The sequence below is a fragment of the Gouania willdenowi genome, chromosome 6, assembly GCF_900634775.1.
Source record: "Gouania willdenowi chromosome 6, fGouWil2.1, whole genome shotgun sequence".
NCBI classification, from domain to species: domain Eukaryota; kingdom Metazoa; phylum Chordata; class Actinopteri; order Blenniiformes; family Gobiesocidae; genus Gouania; species Gouania willdenowi.
The window spans coordinates 55,823,238-55,838,924 of NC_041049.1; the positions used below are offsets into that span (position 1 = coordinate 55,823,238).

Below are 15,687 nucleotides of genomic sequence, written 5' to 3' on the forward strand. Positions count from 1 at the left end.
CAGCTCTGCAGTCTTCAGTTTTGTTATTGTAGTCTGTGCATCAGTATTATAGGTAGACCGGGAACTCTTGAAATGACAACAGTTCTGCACTGTTTGGAGTGCCTAAAAAAAAAAAGCGATTAACGGCATTATTTTGTAACGCGTTATTAGTTATTTTCAGTTATCACATTAAAGTGACGGCCCTTTTTTTTTCTCCACGTCTGATATTTCCAATGATTTGTCTTTGTGCAGGCGATAACTCCCACCTGAGCATAGACATCATGGACGAGCCCGGCTCCAGCAGCCCCAGCAACGACGAGGCGGCCATGGCGGTCATTATGTCCCTGCTGGAGGCGGACGCCGGCCTGGGGGGCCCAGTGGACTTCAGTGACCTGCCCTGGCCTTTGTGAGGAAGCTGGGAGACGAAAAGAGAGTCAGTGGTGGAGGGTCGGTGAAGGTGAAGTCTGCCATGTGTTCCCGCCCTCTGCGCTCGCTCAGCTGCACTGTAAAAAAAAAAAAAAAACATGGACGACGTCCTAACGCTGCACTCACTTCTGAATCCCAGTTTCAGTCCCATGATCATTCCCTGTCGTTGAACTTTCAGCAACTTCTCTTTCTTTGGTTCTCGCTCTGGTCGACATGTTCAGATCTTTGATTTTCCAGCGTTGGCAGGTTGAACATGTGAACATTGCCATGGTGGGAGGCCGATGACTTGAACTGGACACAGTGGTTCTAGGTTGGCTGGGACTGTTGATTCTGCACCAAGGAGCTCATGAGACATTCAAGGACAGCTGGGAAACATTTGATGTTGGTTGGCGAGGGCTTGAATTCTGCCCCGTCACCATGTTTCAGAGGCTTCCTGTAGGATTGTGTACAGACAGGAAGTGATCACTCTGCAGTCCTCAAACACTTTTAATACCTCGAAATACAAATACACTGCAGTCCATCGTCAAAACCCACTTAGGAAATTTACTGGTCATCGTTTCTTCAACTATCGTGAACAAATGTTTCTCCCACTGCTCAATGTAATCATTATTCTGGAGTTCACAAGCTTTATTTTACACCAAGCAGCGGTTCTGCCTGAATGATGACTACGAAGCAGAAGTCTTCACAAGTCCAAAATGATCTCAAACAGACCAGTTTAACCTGGTTTACAGTTTACATCCTGTTCAACCATCACAGGCTACCACCCCCCACCCCCCACCCCCCACCCCCCCACACTCTGCTGGAGTTTAACTTTAGCTCACTGGACCAAGGTTTACTATCGTCGTTTTTCAGACCAGTTAACCCATAAAAACCAGTCATTGATCATCCACAGTTAAACAATTACTAGCTGATATCACTACTATTATGTTGCAGGCATTTGAGAAATGATCTAATTAGTAAAATAAATTAAATAAGTGCTTTGATTATGGAACAGTTAAGACACGCCCAGTCTAAACTATAAAATATCTGAAGATTGTAATAGCTGTGTTTCAACCCATAGAGGGCAGTCTCTTATTGTATCAGTTATAATTGACCCTAACCCTGGTACAAATCTCAATTGTTTTTTTTTTAGTCCAATCAGAAACAAAATAAAGGAAACTAATGTCAACATGAGCTCAGTGGACCTGTGAAGACTTCCTGCTTTGACGTGTGATACGACACAGTGTTGACAGAATGCAAACAACCTCCTGTATGTGTGTAAACCCAAACACTCCTCCTCAAGGAAATGTTCATCACTGCCATTTTGCCGAGGACTGATTTGGTCCAGGCTAACGCACGGCGGGAAGCTTTCTGGGTCACAGGGTCCCTCCTCCTCCTCCTCCTCACTGACACCCACATGAAGTGCTGCTCGGTTGCCTTTGGTGACTTTTCTGACTGACGAAGGAAAAATAAACGACCTCTGAGTTGGATTTTCCTGCTGAAAGGACGTATTGAGAAGAGGGGAAACGTGCTCCCCCATAAGTCCTAACGCAGCACAGTAGGACTTTTAATAATAGGCAAACAACAGTCGCATCCCAAGGAAGTTTGAGTCAAGATTTAAATGTTGCTTTTTTTCCTTGATGGAACAATGATCATAAATATCTCACAACCTCTTCACCTCATTGGCTTCCTGCTGTTGGATCAGAGGAGGAGCCTCAGGAGTTGTTCTGTCTGTTTGTGGGGAAAGGTACCACAAAACATCTCAAAGGAGCCAAAATAAAGACTAACTGGGATTTAGGAAATAATTTAAAACTCAGTACAATTATTTTTAATTTTAAATTTTTTTCCGTGGATACAAATTTGATGAGAAATAAACATTTTGTTTTTTAAAAACTGCCTTTTCATAGGTTTTGAGCCACATTGTGGGATAATTCAGGACCTTTCCTCACATACAGACATGTTCATTCTCACCTCGTCACCTCGTTGTTGCATCTGATTGGGTGAGATGCAACTTCAGGCTCCGCCTCCTCCTCACTCCTCTTCCAATCAGGCAGCAGCTGATGAGGTCCTCTTTGTATCTGTACTAGTGGTTTTCTGTTTCAATGTTTTATGCTACACTACATTAAAGGTGCCCCCCCCCCCCATGTGGATAAACCTTCTGCACCTGACAATAATGTATCAAATCTGAAATATTATCATATTAAGAGTATACTTTATGCAAATATATATGAGTATGACGAGTGTATTGTATCAGCAGTGAAATATTTTTAAAATAAAATTATTTGTTTCTGTCATTGTGAGCACTTCCATTTATTCATGTTGCAATATGAAGCATTTATTAGTCAATTTAAGCAACACAAAATACTCAAGATTGGCAAAGTGCAGTATATAAAATATTGGTTGAAATCTGTATCGGTTTTTACCACCGATACTAAATAAAACAATAACTTTTGTTTGAGAAATGTAATAAATAAGTAGGAAGTTTTCTATTATTAAAAGTAGGCGTTGGGCTAATATGCTAATTCCATTATAAAATATGACCTAAAATAGGTTTGATTGGGGAGAGGTCTACGTTTATATAAATATTGATTTATATCTTAAATCAAAAAAGTTTGGATATAATTTTTTCCTACTTTCAAAGTAAGTTTTATGAAAAAAAAAAACAGGCAAATGTATAAACTTAAGCACCTTTTAAAACCTTTGTGTCACTGGTTTCTTTTTTACAATAGGGGTGTGCATCGCTGCGATAATACACGTATATTATCAATACTCAATACTATATATCTCAATACTAAATACGATATACATATCAATTATTACAAATTTCCCCTGCACAAAATGGTATGAAATTAAATTTTTTTCACTTGTGAGAACAAGTAAACTGTAATTCAAGTACAAATATCAAAAACAAGTGATATGTTTAGCAAACTGTCAAATTACATTTTTTCAAAAAGGTTTAACTTTTGCATCTTCAACAGATTCTGATTCCTTTTAAGTGTATATTTGTAGATTGTATGTCTACACATTTTAGATTCCCCAGTATTTCATAATTTCCAAATTAATTGGTAGTTTTTGTTTTTGTCATACAGGGTTTATTTTATTCAGATTGGCTCTTTATTCAGTCAGTGTTTACCTTGATTTCTCAGCAGGTATGTGTGTGTGTGTGTGTGTGTGTGTGTGTGTTATTAAGCAACAATTACCCATGACGGTAACATGTGAACAGCATTTATTATAAAAAACTTTTTTGACATCCCGGTGGTTTACAGAAGTGATGACAAACCTGTGCTGAGTTTTCCAGCAGCTCAGTCAGGACAATTTACAAAAAAAAAAAAAAATGAGTAAAACATTTCAGTTTTTATCTAATGCGTTTAAAATTAAATAAAAAAAACAGAATCTTCTCCAATCCGGTGACGCTGAAGAGGCACTGAGATTTCCTGTCAGATACAGAAACAGGTCTCACACACACACACACGCGTGTAAAAGTGCAATCGTGGTTTGTTTGGAACACAGGTGTCAAACTCAAGGCCCGGGGGCCAAATACGGCCCTTTAGAGCATCAAATTAGGCCAGCTTGAGAAAGAACATAAATAATGCATTGGATTTTATATAGTGCTTTTCATCGACACTCAAAGCATTTTTACATTGATGTGCATTATTCTTTCACTCCACACAGAGTGGTGGTAAGCTACTATTGTAGCCACAGCTACCCCGGGGAAAAATGACAGAAAGAAAAAAACATTTTGTAAATGACCAACTACAGAAGAGAATTAGGGCCACAGAAGTAGGGAAAAATTTGCTGGCTACAAAAAAAAAAAGAAGAAAAAAAAGCGTCACAAAAAAAGTCAAAGTCGAGATTTTTTTTTGGAGGTAAACAGAAAAGAAAAAGTCGAAAATCAATGTCGACATTTTTTAGGGCCACTGAAGAAAAAAATTTATTTGAGATTAAAAAAAAAATTCATGCACTTCAAGAAAAAATGTTCATTATGCTAAATGTTTGAGGAACTGGTGAAACTATACTTTAGAATAATTACAGATGACTGTTACCTCAAAGTGCAAAAACTGCCACTCTGCTTACGTGTTTACTCGTTAGTATGATGGTCAGTATCCCCACCTGTCACGAGGGAGACTGGGGTTAAATTTCCTGATGGGGAGATTACATCATTGTGCTTTTTACTATATTTAAAAAACATTTCATTTGTTTGGATTAGCTTTCCAGGAACTAACAGTGTTTCAGTCTGATTCAGTCTGCTGTGGTAATTATATTTTTGCAAATGCAATTCAAAAATCTGCAAAATGGTGACTTGTACCTGCAAGCTGACAGAGGAACTGGTTAAACTATATTTACCATTATCGTATCCATTAAGGATTGTGTAAACCAGGACACAGTTGGACATCCTAAATCTTCTCCAGTTTTTACAGTCAGCTTTCATAAAAAAGTTCACATTGATTTTTGACTTTTTTCTTTAAGTGCATGAAATGTATTTTTTTTGCTTATTTTTACTTTTTTCTTCAGTGGCCCTAAAAAATCTCAACATTGATTTTTGTCTTTTTTTTTTTTTTTATTCCACAAAATTTACCCAAATTGCCAAAATCAGGGATATTCCAGTGAAGATCCTGCATGGACTGATATACTCACAAACTTTATCATTTATACGTGGAAGTGTTCATTAGGGCACATTAATGTTGAATTTGCTCTTTTTCCCACAAAAAATCTGTGTCCCAGTTAAAGAGTAACGAAACCCCTGCTTTCTCCTGACCTGCCACATGCCTCAATTATGGGCGGGGCTCCCGGAGCAGTTAAGACACGCCTAGTCTAGACTAGAAAATCTTCGGTGAACAATCTATGCTATGTTAACTAGCTACTCATTACTCACTATACCTCTGTTCTACTCACCACTGATAGTAGAGCCCATTGGTGCTAGTTTTTATAAAAGAGGCGGGGCAAACAGTGCTGGTTTGAGACAATATGGTCCCAAAATGTCACATGATCTTGTTCTCAGCCAATAGCAAAAATCAATTGTAATAGCCGGGTTTCAACCCATAGAGGGCAGTCACTGACATTTTATAACTAAATATGACAAATTCAAATATTTTGACTAAAATGTTGAGAGTTGGACCAGGATTAATAAACTACTTCATACCAAAATACATTCATATTCATTCATCAGAAAAAAGTTTTTAGAGTTTAGTTATTCTAGTTCAAACTGGTCCATATTTGGCTCCTGAGCTAAAATGAGTTTGACACCCCTGGATTGGACAAACACGGGGAGTGGGCGGGGCCAGCTGAGACCTGCTGATGTGCTTTAGTTCTGACACTGGGTGGGCAGAGAAAGCTGCAGCTCCAGTGTAACACAAGGCTGAGGAGGAGTGTGTGCTCATAGGCTGTCGTGGGTCCATCAGGTTAGATTTGGAGTGATTCTCCTTATTGCTCATGTGGACGGTGACGGTGTGTCGGGGTCCTGGTCATAGTGGTAGGTGGTCTGTGAGTAGCTGCTGTGACACAGACTCTGTGCTGCCTGAGGCTGCTGTGGACTCGCTGGTTGCAGAGTCTCGACCGCTCCCATTGGCTGAGGCTGAGAGGGAGGGGGAGGGTCCAGCTCGTCCACCTGTGGACCTGGGGGGTGCAGCACTACCAGCTGGTCCTGAGGGATGTCTGCAGCGGCTGCAGCTAGGTTGGTGGTGGACTTTGATTTGACACACTGGAAGTCCACGTGACGGCTCTTTCCTTCCTCTTTCTCCCACGACATGCGGATGAAAGGACGCTGGACGTAGTTGTAGATGACCTCTGGACGACCTCCGGGACGCCGCTTCACTTTTTCTTTGTAGGTCGGGTATCCTGATGAGAAAGGCAGCACAAACCATTATTTCAAATCAGATCCAACTCATGTACTTAACCCACCTAATATCCTTGGGGTCAATTTGACCCCATTCAAGGTTTATCATTAAATAATACTTTTTTTTAAATCCTAGTTGACTCAGTGAAATGAGATTCAGCTCCATCTGAACCCGTCGACCTTGTTAAGGTTATGACTCACACTTCCAAAGGTTTAGTGGGTGAGCTCTGCAGAAAAAGGGTTTGATGTTCTCTTAATCCTTCAGTCACGTATAAGAAACTTAAAACACAGCAGAGAATAAGATATTGATGCAACACTGAGCATAAAATATGACATGACTCTGCATTAACCATGACTCTCATACTATTGATGATTAGTTAAACCTCCTATTAACCTTAAAGGGGACATATCATGCTAAATCCACTTTTTTAGCCCTTAAATGCATTTTGTTGTATATTTAGAGTGTTTAGAAGTACAGAAAAGTTCAAATTAGTCTCTTCAGGTGCTCCGTTGATATCTTTATATTCTTTTTTGGTCATATTTTTCAATCTGTTTTGATTTTTCTATTCTCTATTACGTTTTTTGAACAATAACGTCACAGTATTTGTAGCGGAACTGCCAAATTAGGACATCGACTCCAGGCCCAACACTTCGAGCAATCCTCCATTTTTACTTCTCGCTTTTATTTTGTAGTCCAAGCTCAAGGATGCAGAAGTTACGAGAGGACAAGTCAAAATGTTTGGTTGTTGGATGTAGTAACCCACACGTTTCGCTACAACGTCTCCCAGCATCAGAACCTTTTCAAAGTGCCTGGTTGAGTTTTATTTTTCACAGAAATGTACCCACATCTGTGGGTAAGGTCATTTTTGTGTGCGCGAAGCACTTCAAGGATGACTGCTTCAGCAACCTCCGCCAGTATAAAGAAGGATTTGCTGAAAGACTTTGTCTGATTGAGGGTTCAATTCCTTCTATCTTTGGAGACGACAAACAGAGCACTTCGGTAAGCTGTAAATAACGCTAAAAAGTGTGATGATAAGACGTCCCTGTCATTGTTTTGTTAGCATTAGCAGTTGCACCGTCTTCATATGTTAGCACTAGGGATTTAACGATTCACTCAACTCCCGATACGATTCGATTCACAATACTGGGTTCACGATACGATTCTCTCACGATTTATTTTACAAAATGGGACTGTAGACAAATTTTTTTTTGGGAAAAAAACTAGAAAATACTGTACTATTTTCCTTTTATTTTTCATTGTCAAAATAATTCCTTGATAAACTATTCAAAACATTGCAATTTAACTAAAAATATATCTTGAATTAAATAAATAAAGGAATAATACAAATGAAAATGAAGCCTATTAATTTAAATTCTGGTTCTATAATAAACAATGCAAAACTGCATAATAGTTATTTTTCTTTTTAAAAGTGCAACTGAAAATGTATTTTGTGCCTTAACTATTGGACTTTAAAAAAAAAAAAAAACGTGATTGCAATGATTTATGTCATATTTGTTTGGACCAGCAGAGGGCGCTGGTAACACACTGCTGGTTAAAAAAAGTACTGCGATTCAATTTTCAGAAAATCGATATCAACCGTGATACCTATGAATCGATTTTTACCTGCCTTACGATTAATCGTTACATCCCTAGTTAGCGCTGTGTGCTTGTTTTAGATCCTTGATGATATGGCCTACGTGGTTTAATTCAAGTCTAAAGTTTTCATTAGTCATTTCATTTTGCCTGATACAAAAACCTGGTAAACAATTTTCTGAAAATAATTTTCTGGAGACAAATATCCCTGGGATCAGAATGACCCGAAGGATTCCGGTGGTTGAGGTTGCTTTCGGCCGCCTGGTGGGTACGTCCTGCCATCTGCGGACTGGTGGGTGGGTCCGGGGCATCTTTGGCTGGGGGCTGCTGTCCCTTACTTGATGTGTGCCGTTGGGGTGCCTCCGTCCCCGCGGTGGGGGTCGCCGGTTGCTCGCGGGCCGGCGGGGGGCGCTGCCCCGTGGCTTGCGCCGTCCGGGGGACGGCGGGCCCTGGGCTGCTGGCCTTGTGCCGTCTGGGGCTGTGCGGTTCTGCTGGGCTGTGGCCGGGTCCTGGGCCGGGGTGGGGGGCGCGTCCCGGGGGGCTTGGCCCGGGGGCTTGCCCTTGGGGGGTCCTGTTCCCGGGGGGTGCTCCTGGGGCCCGGGGTGCTTGGCCTGCTGGCCGGGCCGGTCGTGGCGGGGGTCTTTCGGGGCGGGTGGCGCGTGCCGCGCCCTTGCGTACCTACTGGTACGGCCCCTGCTTGGGCAGTGCCCCGTGAGGCAGGGTGTCGGGGCCCGAACAGGGGGCCACATCCCGGCGGGGCGGTCTGGCTTGGCCCTTGGGGGGGCCCTGGCTTTAAAAAAAACTGAAGCTCGTGGCGCGGGCGGCATCAGCAGGGGGTGATCTGGGGCGCCATGGGGGGCTAGGTTGGGGTGCCTGGGGGCCGGCGGGGGGACTCCCAGCGGCCCCCTGGTGCCTTATGCGGCTTGGGGTGTGGTCGTCCTCCTGGGCGGGCTGCTCCTGGTGCTGCATCCATTCCGGGTCCTTCTGGCCTGGGGTCGGGCCCCTGCTGGCTCTGGGCTCGCCGGCGGGTGCCCGCCGGCTGCCCGTTCGGCGCGGCTCTGGTCGTCTGCTGGGCGTGGGCTTCGGTTCCTCCGCTGGGGCCTCGGGCAGGGAGTTCTCTGGGCCCTCCCCTCGGGGGTTGGGCGCGGGGGTGTGTGTGGGGGGGGGGGGGGGTCGGTGGGGGGGGGGGTCTGGGGGGTGGGGGGGGGATCGGTGGCGTGGTGCGCTGGGTCCTTGGCTCCTTGGGGCTTTCTCGGGTGTGTATGGGGGGGGCGATGGCTGCCTCTCGGCTTGGGACCTTGGGGGCGTGCGGGGGGCTGCTTGGCCGTGGGGTGGTCGCCGGGGGCCCTTAGGCTGCCCGCTCTCGCTGCTGGCCTGACTGCTTCTTCGGGCCCGGGGGCGGCTCGTGGGTTTTGCAGTGGCGGTTCTTGGAAATACATTTGTCATGTATGCACTGGCCTTGGGCTGTGGGATAACACTCATACTGGGCTCAACCTTAGACACCTTGTTCCCAAATACCTGTTTTATGGAATTTCCACTCACCTCTTCCTCTGTTCACAGCCACCACTATTATTCCTAAACCGCACACTGGTCACCAAACTGCACAATATACACAACCACAATTTCACATCGCATCACTTGGAACCTAACAACTATTCCCCACTCATTCCATATCCTATCTTGTATCCCTCTTCCCTGTTAACTTCCCCACCCCCCTCCAACCCCTCACCTTGGTGTAAACACTGCCCTCTCTTTTTTTACATCCTCCCTTTAATAAAGTATTTCTTACCCTTCCCTAGGGAGGGCTGGTGATGGTCACAATTATGCAATGAAATAAATAAATTTATTTAATTGCAATAATAAAATATGCATTGCTGTTAAAAGATTGCACTTCTTGTAGTGTTAACCTTCGACAGCATGTGCAGACAAGGTAAAAAAAAAAAAAAAAAAGAATGACCCGAAGGATAAAATGTGGTTTTATATCCTCCAAAGCAGTAGGGGGCAGTGTAAGTAAAACACAGACTAATAATAATATAAAGTAAAACTAATTACGGTATAAATGTTTAGGATCATTGTAGAACAAAAAAAAATACCTTCGATTCCCAGTCGGATCTTTTTCAGTCCTCGGTCCTTCAGCACCGTTTTAGCCACGTCTCTGTTCTCGATATATTTGAAGAAGCGGTAAAGTTTGGTGCTGTAGATGACTGCAGAGAAAACAGAATTCAACATAAATATTCATTTTTATATAAGCTACTTCTATTATACATGTCTTATTTTGAAAGTGTTTGTGTCCAACTTTAGATGTAAACAGATTTTTCATTTTTCTTTTATTATTTCATTAAAATTACTTATTTCTTTCATGAAAATTACTAATTTTTTTTCTTTGAATTTAAAAATGTTATTTCATTAAAATTACTAATTTTATCTTATTAAAATTCTTAATTTTAATAAAATATATTTACTAATTTCATCTTATTAAAATGACCAAACTTATTTCATGAAAATTACTAATTTTATTTTTATTTTTTTTTATTAAAAATTTAGTTTCATAAAAATTACTCATTTATTTCATGAAAATCACTAATTTTATTTCTTTAAAATTAAAAAAAATTATTTCATCAAAATTACTAAATTTAGTTTATGAACATTACTAATGTTATTTTTATTTTTTATTAAAAATTTTTTTTTTTTATATATATAATAATGACTAATTTTAGTTCATGAAAATTACTAGTCTCCTCACCCACAGCGCTTCAGCCAACCTAGCCTCCAGCTAATTTGCAGTGCCTGTTTATAGACGGTTTTACGGAAATCCCGCAGCGTGGAGAGAGAAAGAGAAGTGCACTCTGTGGGACGTGACGAAGCGCTCAGCTGCTACGTATAAAATAACGTCACCCTATACGTACTCGCACGGATGCGACCAGATCAAATTTAAACTCGCACACACTGAAAAAATACTCGCATATGCGACCATTTTGGTCGCAGTCTCGAGCCCTGTCTTATGATAACGGCTCAGTTTTGACCCATGCCTTCAATCATTTGTAAATTACACTAAAACAATGATCTATCCTCAAATTTGTTTTTCATCTCTTGTTTACCTTGTTAGGCTTCCTAATCAATGAAAATATTGGTATCAGTATTTTTTATGTGGACATTTGAGTCTTTTTTGTGTCAGCATACCCCTCGATTTCAAATTTTTTTTTAAATAGTAAAACGATCCTCAAGAGAAACAGGTAAACTTGAAATTTTAAAGATTGTGAACTTCAAATGGAACATGGTTCCCCAGTTTGGCGTTTAATTACATTGTAATTGACAGTTTCTATAGAATGTTCATGCCAATTACAGTTCAATTCCGATTACAAAAGCAACATGTTTTTTCAATTACAATTACAACGATTACATCATAATTGTAATTCATTTCCAATCATAAGTGACCCCAACCCTGACGGTGTGTTTATTGTCCTTCATGATAAGTCTGGTTGTTATTAGAGAGGATTCATGGTCGTCAGATCATTCTCACACATTTCTTTAAACCAAAACGCTTTGAGGAGGATGAACGACTCACTCTGGGAATACTCCTCTCCCATCTGAGGTGGGTACTCTTCATCCCAGTCCACCACATCGTCATCCGTCAGTACCACCACGTGACACTCCCTCTCCCCGCTCTGAGCGCTCGCCACCATCAGCGGCAGCAGCATCTCCTCCAGGTAACACTCAAACTGCCTCCGCGCCCCGTCGTTGGACAGCTCGTGCATCAAGGCACCTGCAAAGGACGGACAGAACAACACGTTTACCTTCAAAGAGCTGCTACGTTGCTCACGCTGTGTGTGTTACTGCACCAATGCATCAAATAACCTGTCACTTTAACCAAGCTCCATAAAAACACTTAAGCTGCGTTCACACCGGGTGCATCACAAAATGTTCGTGCAACCAGATTACATACAAAGTCAATGAATAGATGCGTCCCAGACGCAAAATCTTTCCTGTGCTTCGGTGCGGTCTGATCTGCGCGTCAAGAGCGTTGGCCGTGCGAGCACACTCCCAGTTTTTTGTCATATTCGCACATTCACTCGAGTTGAAAATATTGAACTCCTGCGTCTGTTTCGCATGACGAAAGCCAGAGTCTATGTTGACGATGACGTCAGGCCGTCAACACAGACACAGGTCTGTTCACCCATTCACAGCTGTGTGTGACCACCTGGAGCTGTGTGACATGGCCTTTATAACTGGGATTGGACTAGGAAGGATTTGGAGGAGAACCAGTGAGGAGGTGATAGTAGCAGATAAAAGTTCTCTCTGTAGTTTTCATCTATGAAAGTCGACACTGAACTACGATAGCATTAGCCACTAATCACACCGGCTTTTTTCGCTAGTGGTTTATGTTTGTGAGAGGAAAAAAAGGAGCACAGCTCCTCACTTCAGCAGGCAGTAAAACTCACCGAGTTGGATGTGTCGCTGGTGGGCGGTGCTTTGCTTCAAACGCGCATATGAAGCGAATGGGGACATTTGCGGCAGATGCGTCTAGCGCCGCAGAAGATGCATTCGGTGTGAACGCAGCATTAAAGACTTAATTAAAGCGTAACTAAACCCCAAACCCACTACATATGTTTTTGGGTATTAAGTAGCCCTGTTTATCATTCCTAGTCCCACTCTTCACATTTCAGTAATAGTATTTAAAATGTGTGTATTTAGTTGTAAAATGTGACTTACTGGCCACTAAGGGTTGAACACCGGCTATTACAATTGAATTTTGCTATTGGCTGAAAAAGACTCTTTAGATTCCCCTGCATTACTTTCACTGTTGGTCCCGCCCCTCCTATAAAAGCTGAGAGGAGGGAGGAGGGTTTCCTCCAATCAAGGGGTTTAGTTACTCTTTAAGCACAACTTTAAAGACATTTGTGTATATAGCATTTAAGAGATGAGTTTTTAATAGAAAAAGTACATAAAAACCTCAGAAAAGATTAAAGTGGAAAATAATAGTTTTTTAATTTTCATTAAATTTGATTAAAAAAATTCAGATTTGGGTCACAAAAATAGAAAGTTTTTAACTCATCTTATCACTTATTTCATCAAAAAAATACCTATATCAGCAGATAATTCAATATATAGTACAGAATATTAAGTTGTATTTTTATGTATTTAGTCTAGTTAAAGAAAGGCAAGATGACAGTGTGTTTTCATATAATGTATGGATCTTTTTGAGTTTAAATATAGTAAAAGTCCAATGTATGAAAAGCATGAAAAAATGCACGACATTTTACATTTTTCTTTATTTTCTACTAAATGAAATGTTGCGAAAAATAATAATAGTCAAAATCCTTGCTAGTCCATAAACTCAAACATCTGTATTTTAGAATGCCTGAAACTCTGCTAATCCAAAGGTAACATCAGGAATGAAAACCAACAGTGAAAATGTGTTCAAAGGTTGAGATGAGGTTGAGAGAAGTCAAACTCATTTTAGTTCAGGGGCCAAATATGGACCAGTTTGATCTCGAGTAAGCCGCGGTTTTTACTTGGGAAAAAGAACAATTTTAACATCAATTGTGCAATAGTTTTTAATAGGGGTGGTGAAAAAAAATTGATTCGCATAAGAATCGCGATTCTTATCCATGATTGTGAATCAATTCATAAACTTCAAAAGGTATTAAATTTAGATCAGATATGTCTTATATGTGCTTTACTGACTGTGACTGTACAATGTTATTTTTGAAATATCACAGAAAACACCAGTTTCATTGTTGTGTATTTTGAAAAAGGCATTTTATGAGAGAAAAAAGCAGCCAGCCTAAGCTTTTATTTAGGCAATTTTATTTATTAACAGAAGCTTTATTTTTGTATGCCTTAACGTATTCTTGTAGTCAGTGAGAATTGAGAACTACTAAAAAAAAAAAAGTAACACTAATTTGTGTTATTTGTGGAGAGTTTATTTTTGTAACTTCTGGGAGAAAAATGCAGCTAGTCTAAGCTTTTATTTAGGCAATTTTATTAATGAATATAAATGTTTTTTGTATACCTTGAATACTTGTAGTCACTGAGAGTTGAGACTTACTTCAGGAAGAATGGTGCAGCTGGCCAAAGCTTTTATTTAGGAATTTTATTTATGCAAGTTATTTCTTGTACAGTAAATAAGTTTTTATTTGTTTAGCATGGATAAATGTTTGCCTTTGTGTGATTTCATAATTGGAATTAGTTTATTTAGAAATATCTTATATAAACTATTAGGGATGTAACAATTAATCGTAAGGCAGTTAAAAATCGATTCATAGGTATCACGGTTGATATCGATTTTCTGAAAATTGAATCGCAGTACTTTTTTCCACAAGTGTAGGCGGCGGGCGGAGTCTGCTAATACTTTCTTTCTGGCTGCCTTCTACTCTTAAATATGTTAATAAATGATTCATTACCCCTTTAGCACCGAAAGAATATCTGTAATATTACTTGAATATCTGTAAAAGTCACGTTTTTCTATTAGCTCTGTCTGCTAGCATAGCTTCTCTTCTTCACTGCAAGATATCCGCATGCCAACCGACCACTGTTACCAGCGCCCTCTGCTGGTCCAAACAAATATGACGTAAATCAGTGCAATCACGTTTTTTGTTTTTTTTTTTTTTAAAAGTCCAGTTGTTAAGGCACAAAATACATTTTCAGTTGCACTTTTAAAAGAAAAAGAACTATTATGCAGTTTTGCATTGTTTATTGTAGAACCAGAATTTAAATTAATAGGCTTCATTTTCATTTGTATTATTCCTTTATTTATTTCATTCAAGACTTATTTTTAGTTAAATTGCATTGTTTTGAATTGTTTATCAAGGAATTCTTTTGACAATGAAAAATAAAAGGAAAATAGTACAGTATTTTCTAGTTTTTCCCCCCCAAAAAAAATTTGTCTACAGTCCCATTGTGTAAAATAAATCGTGAGAGAATCGTATCGTGAACCCAGTACCGTGAATCGAATCGTATCGGGAGTTGAGTGAATCGTTACATCCCTATTGTTTTGATGCCATAATTTGCCTTTACACACTATGAATTATATCAATTTTGAATTGAGAATCCTTTGAATCGAAAATCAATTTTGAATCGAATCGTGACCCGAAAAATCGGATTCGAATCGAATCATGAGAAATCCCAGGTTTCACATCCCTAGTTTTTAATATCAGTCCCTGCCAAATTGGATGCTCGAAAGGGCTGGATTTGGCCCCCCTGCCTTGAGTTTGACACATGATTTATGGCATTTAAGAGTTGATTTTTTTATTTTTTTTATTTACGGAAAATCCTCATAAAACTTTAAAGTAAAAAAATTCTTGTGGATTATATGGTATAAAAAATTATCTTGGGTCATAGAAATAGAAATAATTAGTTTTTAACTCGATAAAAATCTTGGTTTATTTCATCACAAAGAAAATGCCTATATCAGCAGAGAATTCCATATAAATAATATCACGTTGGGTAAAATGACAGCTCTTTGTGTCTATGGTAATAAATGTATGAAAAGCATGAAAAAATGAAATTGACCTTTTAGATTTTTCTTTACTTTTTGAAATGTTGCTAAAATAATAATAATAGAGTCAAAATCCTTGCTAGTCCATAAACTCAAACATCTGTATTTTAGAATGCCTGAAACTCTGCTAATCCAAAGGTAACATCAGGAATGAAAACCAACAGTGAAAATATGTTCAAAGGTTGAGTTCAGATCTATTGATGACCTAATACGAGGGACATTGATGATGAAATAAAAGAGAGGAGGAGCTCAGAGCTGCTCAGTATAAAGTCAGTGGATTTAAGGACATGAGGCTCTCAGGCTAAAAATAGCCTGAAAACAGAGCATCCTGTTCCCGTCATTTCAACATGTGCATTTTTTTTAATGATGCCACTTTAT

The 15,687-nt window shown here is 40.0% G+C and overlaps 2 protein-coding genes across 4 annotated transcripts in view; one reads left to right on the forward strand and one right to left on the reverse strand.

Annotated features, from left to right (window-relative positions):
- bmal1a (basic helix-loop-helix ARNT like 1a) overlaps positions 1 to 2,678 on the forward strand; it is a 31,136-nt gene extending 28,458 nt beyond the window's left edge. The window contains exon 20 of the mRNA XM_028449933.1: positions 232 to 2,678. Coding sequence (XP_028305734.1) covers positions 232 to 389 — 158 coding nt within the window. The 3' untranslated portion in view covers positions 390 to 2,678. The remainder of the gene's footprint in view (positions 1 to 231) is intronic.
- A 2,224-nt stretch (positions 2,679 to 4,902) lies between these two features.
- The window catches only part of LOC114465798 (BTB/POZ domain-containing protein 10-like), a 30,184-nt gene continuing 19,399 nt past the window's right edge, over positions 4,903 to 15,687 (reverse strand). For all 3 annotated transcript variants that reach the window (XM_028451055.1, XM_028451054.1, XM_028451056.1), the window contains 3 exons: positions 11,377 to 11,574; positions 9,905 to 10,015; positions 4,903 to 6,219 (listed from right to left, as the gene is read on the reverse strand). In XM_028451055.1, the coding sequence (XP_028306856.1) occupies positions 5,813 to 6,219; positions 9,905 to 10,015; positions 11,377 to 11,574 (716 nt within the window). In that variant the 3' untranslated portion in view covers positions 4,903 to 5,812. The remainder of the gene's footprint in view (positions 6,220 to 9,904; positions 10,016 to 11,376; positions 11,575 to 15,687) is intronic.